Source organism: Ammodytes marinus (genome assembly GCF_949987685.1).
Source record: "Ammodytes marinus genome assembly, chromosome: 5".
Taxonomy (NCBI): domain Eukaryota; kingdom Metazoa; phylum Chordata; class Actinopteri; order Uranoscopiformes; family Ammodytidae; genus Ammodytes; species Ammodytes marinus.
In genome coordinates, this window is record NC_137234.1 from 3233963 (window position 1) to 3248535 (window position 14573).

Here is a 14573-nt window from a genome sequence, read left to right on the forward strand (position 1 = left end):
GTACTGTTCCCACTTCCTTTAAGGCTGCTGTGGTGAAACCCCTTCTCAAGAAACCCAATTTGGATCCTGATGATCAGAGTCATTATCGCCCAGTGTCTAATTTGCCTTTTTTATAAAAAATACTAGAATGTGTAGTGGCGCAACAGCTCTCGGATCACTTGACTAGTAACCAACTTTTTGAACCGTTTCAGTCTGCCTTTAGGGCACGTCACTCGACTGAAACCGCGCTCACTAAAGTAGTCAATGATACTCTGTTGATGATGGACTCCAATACGGCCTCGGTGCTTCTATTGTTGGACCTCAGTGCAGCGTTTGACACCATCGACCATGACATACTCCTGGATCGGCTGGAAAACCTGTTTGGCTTTACAGGGCCGGCCCACGATTGGCTGAACTCATACCTATCCGGTAGAACTCAGTGCGTCTCCTACAACAACAGTACATCCATATTCACTGACGTGAAATACGGAGTACTTCAAGGGTCTGTTCTCGGACACACACACACAATGATGACGTCAGCAGCTTTTTTGGGACAACCTTCATGGAAGAGCGAAAACGTTTTTAGAAACACAAAATTCTGCTGTGTGTGTGAATGAAGCAGGTTGGCACAGGTAAACGAGGCACAGCTGTAGAAAACCATGAGGTCAATCCAGGGCCGTCGTATAGGGGGTAAAGGTTATGACGATTACAAGGGCCCACAGCCAGCTAGGGACCACACAGCCCCCAGTATAATCTATGACAAAATTATTATGCATACAGACAGTGAACTAATATATAATCATACGAATGAGTCCGAATAAAAACAAAGCCACAAGTCATACAAAATTCTAATTTTAATCATTTCAATAACCCCCTTGGCCCCCTCTTAAAAAAATGGTTTGGTCCACCCCGCGGTTCGTTCTTCCTCATCGTAATTAAGTGAGCGCGAGCAAACTCCAGCAGGCGAGGATGCCCCCAAAAAAGCTCGCACCAGAAAAGAGTTGAGAAGGAGGCCAGGAGTATGAGTAGCAGAGCAGGGCCCAGGACATCAAAAACTTTTTTTTCTAAGAATGGTGAGATTAAGCAAGGCGTCACAGAAGATTCAACATGTCAAATTGCAAGGTCCAGTTTTAGAACGTCTCAGCCGTCTCGTCGCAAGGAGTTGCAGTTGCAAGGCGAATCTTTGGTCTGAACTGGGCTTAAAACTACAGAGGGAGGCTGAAACAATTAGCCTACTACTTGTTCATTCATAACATTGCCTTTGACGGGGCGCAGACTGAAGCCTACGTTAGCTGTCATCTGGCCGCGCTACACTCTGATCAAGTCGCCAGTTCATAAAAATAAAAAAAAATAAAAAGTCGCCAGTTCATTGTAGAGCAAGGGTTCCTACAGTAACTATAACTGAACGTTACTACTACAGTGACTATTTGTTTTACACATATTACTGTCTGACAGTGCTCCAGTAGCCTATGCGCCCATTCAGAGGCTGCATTGAATTGTATTATGACGCATTCAACTTCTACTCGGTAATTATGAGTATCTGACTATGGTCAGTTACGTTCAGGGCCGTTGGACTGCGGACAGGCTTGGGGGCCCAAGGCAGAGGGGGACTGCACCCAAAAAAATAAAAACTTTTTTTTTTTTTTTTTTCTGGCTTAATCTTTGAAGGCCCCGAAAAATTTTATTTAGGAAGAAAAGAAACAGATATCAGGGGCCTTTCATTCGTCAGTACATTTTTGTTATTTTTTAAATAACATTGTTCGGGGCTACGAAGATCAGGGGCCTATTGGCCCATTAAAAAATACAAACGAAGGGCAAAAATTCCAGAAGCTGACTGGATTTTTTAAACATGTACATTTCTTCTTTCTGCTTTTTGGTCATCTGTGTCTATACATTATTCCAGAAAATAGTACTAAATAGCTTACATAGGAAACAGTTGATTTAGCCTTAGTTTTTTTCTCAAAGTGCACCAGATGAATTTTACTTTAACATTTTAAAAAAATCCTTCCGGGGGAGCATTCCCCCGGACCCCTCTAGAAGGTCCAGGGTCCCCAACAGTCTCCCAAATTCCTGTGAGAAACACTGTGTGTGTGCATGGTTATTAAGAGTCATTAGACCAGGGGTTGTGTTCAAGTACGCGTAATGATTTGGTCATTCATCAATAGAAACATTGTGTTATCTGGCTCAGAGAGGGACCAGTCACTCATACGTTTTGGACTATAGACAAACATAGCTTTTACACGTTTGTATTGTAAGACCGCCTCTCAGAGGGCCCATCAGTGCTTCCTCTATAGGGGCCCAGAATTTGGTGCAACGCCCCTGGGTCAATCAATGGTAGGAGGGAAGGGGGCAGGGCCTAAAAATCAACTCTACAAAACCACCTACTGCTGCCCCAGTTAATCTGGCTCAAACAACAGAAACACAGCTGTAAATAACACTTCGCAAAATGACGCTGTACTTACAAATACTTCTGTCTTTCCTCTGTACGGCTTTAGCAGCAGCTCAGGACTGGGACTGGAACGGCAGATTTGGAAACCACAGAACACAACAACAACAAGCACCGAAGCAACAAACAGGTGGGAAAGATTCACTACACAATATACATTTGTGGATTAAATTACTTTAATTTTTATTAAACACAGACACACACACACACACTAGTTTGAGGTAGTTCAGTGAAATATATATATATTTTCTTACTTGAGAAAGTTGTAATGTTTTCATGGTTTGACACAGTACTCCAAGAACACGCACACACACACACACACACACACACACACACACACACACACAAGCCTCTTTAACATTTCACCTACACAATGTCTTTCTCTTCAAATGTTCCTTTCCTATGTATATTTGTTATATTTGTTGCATAAGTTTTTTTTATTGTGCAAATCAACACAGATCCACTGATACACTCTGCACTTGGCATTTCAACATCTAATGGAAACAGCGCCTGAATGTGGTTTGATATTTACCAGTCAAGGACCAGATCAAACATGCCCTTGATTAGTTGAAGATTTTGAAATATTTTCTGCCTTTTTGGTTCAGGCAAGATGAGGCAACTTTACACGTCTGGCACATTTCTTACACGAAGGCAACTCCAAAGTGCTTTACGGAATTCCACTAAAACTAATCAATTGAACAAGTTATGGAGTATAATTTTAAACTATAAAAAAAAGTACTATTTACAGTGGAATAGGCTATGTAAATTCGATTTTTTTATTTGAGCTTTTACTGATATACTATGGAAGGCTATTTCACGTCTGATTTAGTTGCATATTAACAGAATGCTGCTTCAATGTGTTCTGTTCTATCTATTGAAACAACCAGTATAGGCCAGCCCCATTTTGACCTCAGTACAAGTTCGCTATGACTTGTACAAGGGTTATATAATTGCACAATAATGTCTAAAATGTATTTAGGCCCAGAGCCACAGCAGAGATTTGTAAACAAGCAATGGAATCATCATGATGGGATGTGTGTCCATTGCAGTGTGTAACTTTGGTTGTGTCAGAAGTGAACATTTTCTAAGGTATATTCTCATAACTGAATAAACAAACTTTCCTCACAGGGAAAATGTGATCCCTGGAACACTGTTTGAAGTTAGAAAGCTTCCTGAAAAGTTACTGTTTCACTGTTGTTGTTTACAGCAGCAGGGCCCACAGTTTGGTTTACAAACATATTTCTAGGCTTACATTTGGTTCCAGGTTCCTCCAAAATAATTTAGTTTTATGTTGATAAAAGTATTCAATACTAAGAATTACATGTAGAGAAAATATGTTTTGTAAACTAACTGCAGGCTGTGAATGTAAACAAATCCCCTCTTGAACTGCTTGGTGCACTCTTTTTGATACACTGAATGTTATTTATTTATCTGCTTTAGTTGATTTTATTTCTATAGGCCTGTCTAACATAATGTACATTAATATTTTTTTAAACATATTGATTAAAAACCTTCCCAAGGGATCAATTATCTATTTGTCCGTCTACCTATCCCCATGTTATTTATATATATCGACTTTTTTTTTTATGGGCCTAACAAACCGTACTTACATTTATTTTTTTTAACATTAATTGATTGGCATCTTTCCCTTTCAGCTAAGCAGCAACAGAAACAGTCTTTCCACGAGCTGTTGGCGTGGCGTTACCCGGAGCCCCCGACCGCCGCGCCTCCTAACTACCCGGGAAACTTTGAGCTGAAGGTCCCATCGCCGGCCGACAGTGTGAGCGCCCTGTGTGGGGAAAGCTCTGTCCGTGTGGAGGCCAAGAGAGATCTACTGGGGATCGGTACTGTACTGTTAACAGATTTTAATTTCTTCCCTAATGATTGTATGAACATTTATTGCTAAAACATTCATGCTGTTTGCTGTAAACTTTGTTCCAGTAACTGAAAGAAACCCAAGTTTTTGGCTACACACACATATGCAACATAGACTTTTTCACATGGATAATTTTCCATGAGAAACACTGGAAGACCTTGAAAGAAATCTCCCCAAGATGACTCCCTATGCATATTTGTCTGGGGAGACAACACCTGTTTTGATAACACACACACACAAACCAAATGTAACGCATACACATCTTGGGGATATACAGCTGTTAATTCTCTGTTCAATCTTGTAAACACTTGTGATGCATGATTGATCCCTTTCTCTGCTCGCAAGTAAAAAATCTACCCGACTTTGAAACTGCCAGACTCGGATGTCTTTTATTGAAGCTCTTGGGTTTTAATAAATTAGTCATTTGAATTTCACTGACAGGTGCGCCCGTCCTAACAGCTGACGTCACTCTGGGAGGATGTATGGCAACAGCGGAGGACGCAGAAGTCATGGTGTTTGAGACGGAGCTACACGGATGTGGAAGCGAACTGCATGTGTGTTTTTTTTTTTTTTAAACAATACTGTTAAAGGTGCTATGAGGAACTTTTTAATATTTCTGAATTACACTACATAACATTTTATTTAGTTGACATTTTTATCCAAAGCGACTTCCATTAAGTGCATTCAACTATGAAGGTACAAACTCAGAACAGGAATCTCGTCAGTACTGTAGCTTCAAATAAACTGAACTACGACACACACGCAAGTGCTACATGGAGATGTAACGAGTGCAATTTTCTTTTTGCTTTATTTGAAACGCTCTAATTTTACCTAATGTCCAAATGAGTAAAATTTAACTGAAATACAACTGACCTTAGTTATTATTTCCTACAGTATTGCAACTTGACAAGTTAAGGCTGTTACAGACTCCGCAAGAAGAAAGTTCTCGTTGACAGAGCTGCGAGAAGAAAACAACGTCACTTTCTTCTCGCAGCTTGTCCGAGAACTATTGTGTGATTTGGTCAGTCTGAAGTCAATGAGAAAAAAATCAGCTGGCGCTACTATGGTAACAGCGCGTGAATGTGGAGTTCAGCACTTGAGTTCTGGTGAAGTATGAAATGTCCAGACCAGAAAGAACTTCTCGCAGCTCTTGTCAGCGAGAAGTTTGTTCTTTGTTCTCGCGGAGTTTGTAACAGGCTTTATTCTGTTACCTCTTTGGTTTCAGATGACGGAGGATTCGGTCGTCTACTCGTTCACGCTCTTCTACACACCGAGTCCGCTGGGGAGCAGTCAGATCGTCAGGACCAGGGAAGTCCAAGTCAGCGTCGAGTGTCACTACCAAAGGTCAGACATTATGCAATATACTGACCCCTTAAAGCTGGGGTATATGATTTCTGATTGGTCAAAGTTTAACATGAGCTGTACACTTTGACCAATCGGAGCGAGGCGCCGATTCTCTGTTCTTATTGGCTGTTGGGACTGTCCATTCACTTTGGTATGACTTTGTTGGTGTAGAGCATGTCAGGGAGGGACCATAGGGGAGGGACCAAAGAGAACAAGTTTAGCGGTTGAGGTATTTGGTTCGAATCTCTATCCCAGCTGCCATTTTCTGCACAAATCATCCACCCCAGCTTTAAGATTTGGTCATTTAACTCTCCACTTGTAGATGGACTCAGCAATTCTGGAGAACGCTTGTTGTCAAAATCACTGAATATCTCCTCACGATATAATACCTGCACGTGTAGGGGTGGTTTAAAAAAAATCAATTGATGTGGGGAAAAAAAAAAAATCTGGATTTCGACAACAAGCATCAGAATCACTTACTCCACCTAATGTTCCTGTCATTTTAGGCTCAATTGAAAGTCTGTTTTTCTTTTTGAGAAGTGATTATATAGATGTTTGGTGAAAATGATTTATTTATTTTTATTTTATTTACTTTACTTTTATTTTTTTAGGAAGCAGGACGTGAGCAAAGGAGTGGTGTCTCCGACCTGGAATCCGTTCACTGAGTCACACGTGTCAGAGGAAAGTCTGCTCTTCTCAATCAGCCTCATGACGGGTGAGTTTTCTCCCACTGAAGTTCACTTTTCATTTATTTTTTATTCATTTGTTTCAGGACAATGCACATTAATGAACATGTACAGCAGTACACCTAAAAATGCCAGATTGTAGCCCGGGGGCTCATTTCCATCTGTAGTCCATTAGGCAGGTTCTACAATAAAAATTACAAAACTATACAGTAGAAACATTTGCTATATGCATTTAACCTTTATTTATACTGGAGAGATCAATTGGTGTGTGTGTGTGTGTGTGTGTGTGTGTGTGTGTGTGTGTGTGTGTGTGTGTGTGTGTGTGTGTGTGTGTGTGTGTGTGTGTGTGTGTGTGTGTGTGTGTGTGTGTGTGTGTGTGTGTGTGTGTGTGTGTGTGTGTGTGTGTGTGTGTGTGTGTGTGTGTGTGTGTGTGTGTGTGTGTGTGTGTGTGTGTGTGTGTGTGTGTGTGTGACCCTTATTCACTATGATGTCGAACAAATGCAAAGCAAAAACAACAATACAAACACAATATACAATTCAAATACAAAACTGGTAGACAATAAACAATTGAAACACTCAGACAGTGTGATAACTTTTTACTTTCATTTTAAATAAAGCTTTTCGTCTCCATCTCTTCCCATTTCTCTCAGATGATTGGCGGTTCTCTCGTCCGTCCGCTCAGTTCCTTCTTGGCGACATTTTGAAGTTTGAGGTGTCAGTCAAACAGTTTCACCACGCGCCGCTGCGAGTGACTGTGGACAGCTGCGTGGCAACCGTCGTCCCAAACATAGACACAGTGCCGAGATACACATTCCTTGGAAACCACGGGTCAGTTTTGGCTTTTATTTTTTTAAATTGCTATTCAGAATTTATTAGTCACATACATAAATTGTTGTGAAACTGTCGGCTCCATGCCAAATAGACGCATGACAAAACAGTAGATGAATTCAAGATGTCAGGGGGTTATTGCACATAGGAATAAAGCGGTTACTCTATGACATGTATAAGTGCTGTAGCTCAAAAATGCTTAATCAGTGCCTTAAGATACCGGATGGCTTATTTATTTTAAGTCCACGCCAAAACAAACTGGGTTCAATATGCAAGATTTGAAAGTAATCTTGCTAATGGATCATAGTTGTTACTCATCTCAGGAGCTTTAGTAACTAGCTTTTTGTCCTTGAAGGCCTCCGTAGCGACTTTAAATTCTCCAAAGGGAGGGGTAATTTGATAGTTTACACATCTTCCACCGCAGCCTCAAAACACATCTCTTCAGACTGCACTTTGACTAAAAAAGAAAAAGAAATGCACAAATGTAATGAAATAGGTTAACAACCTTTAGCATTGCAGTCAAGAATCTCACCACTAGATGCCGCTAAAAACTCCAATGTTAAAGGTGCAGTGTGTAATATGACATCATCAAGAAAGTTCTAGAATGCAACGCTCCCTGGGTAACCCCAACCCTTTCGAATAATAACAGAAGCTACAGTGGCCTTCAAGAACAATTCAAAATTTTAAACAATGCAACTGATGACATTCCAACTATGACACTTTCAACATGGCGGCACTAGGCCTTGGTCCAAAATATGCAGAAATATGGACATATATGAGACCCTTTCTAAGGGTAAAAAAAAGAATTCAAAAAAAATGTTCAGCTATTATGCACTAAATTAAATGTACTTATGGATATTATAATTACTTTCTACAAAATCTGCTAGGAAATAAAACTCAAAATTCTACACACTGCAGGTTTAAGACACGCCAGACACAAGGTCATTCAAAGTGCTTTACAGGGGGCAAGATTAAAATACATAATACACATTAGAAAAGCAAGAATGAATAAAACGTTTAAAAGCAAATGAATAGAAATAGAACGGATAGAAACAACATTATTTTCTTTAACAAATGTGATGTTGTTTGACGGCTTCTCCGTGTTGCCTTCAGGTGCCTGTTCGACAGTCAGCTGACGGGCTCCAGCTCTCGGTTCCTTCCTCGGTCTCAAGACGACCGGCTGCAGTTTGAGTTGGAGGCGTTCAGGTTCCAGCAGGACAACAGTGGCATGGTCAGACACACTCACTCACTCACTCACTCACACACACACACTTACACAGACACACACTTACATGTAGACACACACGTACAGTATAAAGACAGACACACACTTGCATATAAAAACACTTTTCCTCACTCACTCACTAACTCACTCACTCTCACACCCATACCTACACACACACTTACACATAGATACAAACTTATACATAGACACACATTTCCACACAGACACACACACACTTACACATTTGCACATAGACACACACACACTTACACATTTCCACATAGACACACACACACTTACACATTTGCACATACACACACACAGTATAAAGACACACATCCCGTTAATCTACCGCTCATTGTGAAGTTACTAGTGTTTCTATTGTTTCCTCCTGTTCAGGTAGCTGTTATCTACCAATTTCAGACTCTCAAATGGGTCCATAACAATCCATACAAAAGCCAGTGCCATGCCAGTAGTTATTGGCATGGCCAGATAAGTCAAGATTAATATCTAAAGCAGTTCTTCCTAGAACTTGTTATAGCGTCAATGAATGTTAGGTTGCGTTCCAAATCGCATACTTTATAGTATGTAGAAAAAAGCTTTAGGATGTCCCGATTCTTGTGGCCAGATTTAGGATGGTTAGAAGTACCCGGATGTCCTACTTCATGCGGCCAAGATTGTTAGTGTTGAAAACTGCATCCTATTTGGGCGATTCTGACCCACAATCCAGTGTGCACGTGAAGTGACGTCACATCGACGAAGCCTCCATATGAAAACAAACGGGGATGCGACGGATATAAAAGCAAGAGGCAAGAGCAAGGCGCCATGTTATGATGAAATAAGAGAGAAAAGTATGTCCCAATAGTATGCCTACTGCATCCTAACTAGATTATTTTTATCGTCGGATGTAGTATGTAGAATAGAAAAAAGGAAAGAGTATGTGATTCGGAACGCAACCATAGTTTTGGTTAATTGTATCTTTTTTTTTGTGTCTTTTAGATCTACATAACGTGTAAAGTGAGAGCCAGGACCGCTGCTGCAGGTGTTGATGCCTCTCACAAAGCCTGTTCCTTCTCCAACGGGTAAAAATAATAATGGATTTTATTGTGTAAACTTTTACATTTTTATCCTTATGTATTTATATATCATTGTATCTTATCTTTTTAATGTTTAAGCCCATGTTTATATATTATTGTATCTTGTTTAGTTTTGTATTTACTCTTCTTACCTGCCCAGTTCTACAGGTGATAAATAGGGGGGCGGGGTGGGTGTGACACTGCCATACAGAAAGTTTTGTGGTCCCTTAATCAACCTTGTGTCAACCCCTTAGACCAGGGGTGTCAAACATACGGCCCGCGGGCCGGATCCGGCCCGCGAGATGATTTGATCAGGCCCGCGACCTGTAGAGCATAAATTTCTGAGTATGTCAAAAAAAAAAGTAAGTCTCTAGCCCATTCCTGTGAGGAGTTATGAATTTTTAAAGAAATAACCGAAATGCTCACTCCTGCCGCTAGGGGGCAGCCTAAATAAAAAAAAAGCACATTTTAGCAACGTGGGAAATGGTAAATGGCAATCCTGCTTCACCGCTATTAATGTTTCCTACAGTGCTTTATGGCAAAGTAAAAACCAAAAAAAAAAAAAAAAAATTATTTTTAGTACATTTATTTTATTACTTTTTTATAAAAATAAAACTATTTTTATTTTTAGTGCTGAACAATTAATGTACTAGCAAGCGTGGTGTGTCTGCGGCTCTGTGTGCGCAAAACGAGCAGGAGCATGCTAGTGTAGGCCTACAAGATTTATTTCCTAATTTTCAATGCTGCTTTATTTTTATGTTTTAAATTGGGAAAAACGAATTCCAAAACAACCAATAACATCTGTATTTAAAAATAAATCAAAACAGTAGAAGTTGCACTTTTATTTAATTGTATTTTGTACAGTCTGCATGTTTGCACAAAATGTGTCCCTGTACATATAGTAAACAAAATTGGACAACTGTAAGGTCAGTGCCTGTTGTATTTGTGTATTCAAATAAACAGTTGTTTATTTCATTAGTGCACATTGGCATCTTTGAGCAAAATACCCCCAAAATTTTTGCTGCGGCGCTGCGCGCCGCACCTCCTATTCCCATGGCCGGCAGCAACCTTTACTAAGACATCTCCTGGGGGGTACAGAGATCCCTTGTGATCTGTGATAATGTAGGTTACAAATGTAGGCTGAGTGATAAAGCATATTACTGAAAAACAAAGTTAGGGATTTGGAGTTATTTTGCCATTATTTTACTAGTCCGGCCCACCTGAGATCAGAGAGGCTGTATGTGGCCCTCGAACCAAAATGAGTTTGACACCCCTGCCTTAGACAATGGCTCTAATGTAACCAACAATTAATTTATGTGAGAAAGTTACGCCCTTTAGCTTTAAATGACTTGGATCTTTGTTTGTTTGTTGACAGGTGGAGTGAGGTGAGTGGCAGCCATCACACGTGCTCCTGCTGTGATACAGACTGTGGCACAGGAAGCAAGAGTGAGTGTGCACAAACTCGTCTAAAAACATGGGCTGCGTTCCAATCCCCATACTTTCTGCTATTTAGTGTGGTAGAAAATAGATTAAGGATGTCCCAATTCTTGTGGACTATTTAGTATGCTTAAAAATACCTGGATGTCTACTAGATCCGCCCAAGATTTTTAGTGTTGAAAACGGCATGCTATCTGGGTGATTTTGACCCACAATCCAGTGCACACGGAAAGTGAGGTCACATCGACAGAGCCTCCATATGAAAACAACTGGGGATACAACGGATATAAAAGTGCAAGTGTATGCCTTCTGCATGCTAACTAGATTATTTTAATGGTCAGATGTAGTATGTAGAATACAAAAGAGTAGGCGATTTGGAACGCAGGGTTAATTGATTTGTGCCGATTTATACCAATATAAACTCGGAATCAGAATGCCTTTTTTAATCATTGCACAGCTGTACAACAACATTTAGAGCAATTCCTAACTCTGTACGAAAGAATATAGTTTAAAAGATAAATGAATCAATAGAAAGACCCAACTCACTCCTATAAACTGTGCGCAGCAGATACAAGAGGTATTGCATAGTCTGTGTTGCACAATTCCAGAAGTATAATATCTAGTGAGTTCAGTTCTTTTATAGCACATTGATGGGGAGAAAAAAAAAAAAAAACGTTCAGAGGTTTGGATGTGTTGGTCTTAATAGAACGATAGCGCCTCCCAGAGAGCATATCTGTACAACAAAATAACACTAATGCTAACAGCAGTCGATGATAATGGATTGAAATTGTATTCTATAAATGAGATTTCTTTATTGTATGCATTTGGTAAGGTGCAGCGATCCACTATTTTTCAATTCCTATTCTGATATTTGGGTTTGAGATATTGGCCGATACAGATGCTGTCCGACATCATTATAAAAACAAAACTGTTGGTGATATGTGTGAGGTTATATAAAGGCTTCAGCAATATTCCTAACAATATTTGGTATACCTTTTATTTTATTACACAGTGGGAAATGTATTTGATTGCTCCGTGTGGGTAATATTGCATAAACGGATAATAGATAGGATTTATATAGCGCTTTTTTGGAAGGTCACTCAAAGACGCTTAACATCACATAGAACATACAGAATAGAAAAATAAGATACAAAAGAAATTTGAATGACTTTGAAATTTTCTCTGTGTTGCAGACGCCCAGTGGGAACAGGAAACGGTGGTTGGTATGAAGTTATATATGGTGCACAAGCCTGTGGCACATGTAACTGCAGGTTTAGAATGCGTAGACTAAAGTCACAAATGTGTAACAGTAAATTTGAAGTCGTAAATATATTTGTTCTACCATTGTGGACACAAAATAGGGGCTACTACGAGTTCACAAATCGTTGTTACGGCTGCACTAATCCTATCCTGTGCATCACAACTCCAAAGAGTCATGCGCTTGACACTTTTGCTACAATCATTGCAGCACAGTTGGTGCAAAACACATTTGCACACCCGTGTTTCATAATGTGAGAACATGCCCAAAATTTGTGAATTCGTAAACCCAAATGTGAACTAATGCATCAGAAGTTGCACATCTGTGAAAAATGTCCTCACAAATAAAATGATATCGAGCACAACATTTTAATGAGCGAGTGTAACCGGTGTATAATTATATTTCACCAATAATCCTTTTATGCCTTTAATTTATTATTTTTCCTTAATACACTTCTGTATTAATGAATGTTTGTTTTGAGAGCTTTTATTTTGAAACCCTGGGATGTGTGATTCTGTTGTTACCCGTGAGGTCACTTCCTGTTATTTCGCGCTAGCCTCTTCAGTCGGCAATGTGCCATGATGAAGAGAGGTAAGAATGTACAGTGCTCCTCTAAATGAGTGTATAAAAGTGATTAAACACGGTATAACCTGTAACCGATTTGTAAATAATGTTTTGAGGAAGTTGCTGTTGCTGTTTAGTGATGTAAGACGCTCGTTTTAGTGTAGGAATGTTGTTATATATCCAGTATGGCAGTTTTTGTTGTCGTGTCTCCTTGTGTTTTAAAGGAGTGCACGTGTCAAGCACATCATTAATGGCCGTGCTGGTTATTTGTTGTCTGATCCCAGGTATGTGAGCTCTCTGTGTATTTATTTGAATGTACTTTTAATTCATTGCATTTGTTTAATAAGCATATTTGTAATATGTTCTCGAGTCGGCAATTTGCCATGATGAAGAGAGGAGTTCACGTGTCGAGCACATCATTATTGGCCGTGCTGGTTTATTGTTTACTGATCCCAGGAAAATAAAGACTCCCTCGGCAAGAAAGCAGTTGTCCCGACTCACGTTCATTACACAACGCAGAATTAGCCGAAGCAGCAGCAGCAGCAGCAGCAGCAGGCCGGCTACAAGAACATGCCCAAAATTTGTGCGTTCGTAAACCCAAATGTGAACTAATGCATCAGAAGTTGCACATCTGTGAAAAATTTGCTCACAAATAAAATGATATCGAGCACAGCATTTTAATGAGCGAGCACAAATCCATCGATACAACTGCTCGAATCTGCTCCTGCAAGTCTCAGCTGAGGGTTTTCTCTGCTCGAATCTGCTCCTGCAAGTCTCAGCTGAGGGTTTTCTCTGCTCGAATCTGCTCCTGCAAGTCTCAGCAGTGGGTTTTTTTTGGAGGTTGTTTTGCACCACGTCTAGGTGGTAAATGTGGTGCAAAAGTATTTCGTACCCGTAGAACAGAGTTGTATCTGCAGAAGCAGAGCGTTGGTGGGCGGGACAACATTGTCCATAATCCAATGACAGCGCCGGTCGGGACCCGTGACGTCAGCTTTTGAACAAATGGAGGAAACGCCTTTTTCCTTCGTCTCTTTTCACCAGAAATTGTAGGAAATGACTAAATGAGCGACAAACTACCAAACTAATGCGAAGTAGTAGGTAGTAGTGAATTGAACTGTTGTCATTTAGTGTGTTCCTTTTTTTTCTGTAGTTTTACATTGCATTTTTTTAAGTAATGGAGAAGTATATTGTGTACTCCAGCCTTTGAGGAAAAGTAGTCCAAGGTGTCTGTAACAGTAAATAAGCCGCGTTAGCTAGCTTTGAGGTGGTTTCCCGATCATTTTAGACAGGACAGGAGGCTTATTACGTGACACGGTGAAGTTGAGAAGGGGATACCCATTAAACACCAGGACCTGCGGTGGTTTAATAAACAGCTGAGCTGCTTCACAATCTCTGTCCGGAGCCACAGCAGTGTCTGGACTGACGGTCACGGACACTCCAGATAACTGAAGACTTCACTGCTCCTGCTGCCTTGAGAAGATCTCTGAAGATGGAGCAGCGTGGAACTCACCTGGCAGTCACAGCACATCAGTCTGACTCTACACTCTACACACAATTTGTTTTCAGTTTTTAGATTGTGATTATTATAAATCTAGACAAAGTCAGATCATACTCAATTCATAATCATATTGATTGCAGTAAATGAGGTGACATACTGAGTCCTGTTTATTTGTTAGACATATTAAAAGGTAGGGGAGATTTTGATTAAATATGGTAAACAGTTGGGCTACAGACCAAGGACTAAGTTACTAGTTTTATGTTTTGTTTTATAAAGTCTTGTTCCGGCACATGCCAGAGCATTTTGGGTATTTGTTCATTTTCTCTTAATAAAATAACGCCATACAAAACTTTACT

General features: G+C 40.1%; 1 protein-coding gene across 1 annotated transcript; it reads left to right on the top strand.

Moving 5' to 3' along the window:
• Positions 1 to 2396: 2396 nt before the first annotated feature.
• Positions 2397 to 13144, top strand: LOC307250333 (zona pellucida sperm-binding protein 3-like). Its single transcript, XM_080027381.1, has 10 exons — positions 2397 to 2555; positions 4081 to 4269; positions 4743 to 4855; positions 5527 to 5645; positions 6257 to 6360; positions 6982 to 7159; positions 8273 to 8390; positions 9384 to 9466; positions 10836 to 10906; positions 12091 to 13144. The coding sequence occupies exons 1-10, from the start codon at positions 2426 to 2428 to the stop codon at positions 12186 to 12188; spliced, it is 1203 nt and encodes a 400-aa protein (XP_079883507.1). The 5' UTR covers positions 2397 to 2425; the 3' UTR covers positions 12189 to 13144.
• Positions 13145 to 14573: the final 1429 nt, after the last annotated feature.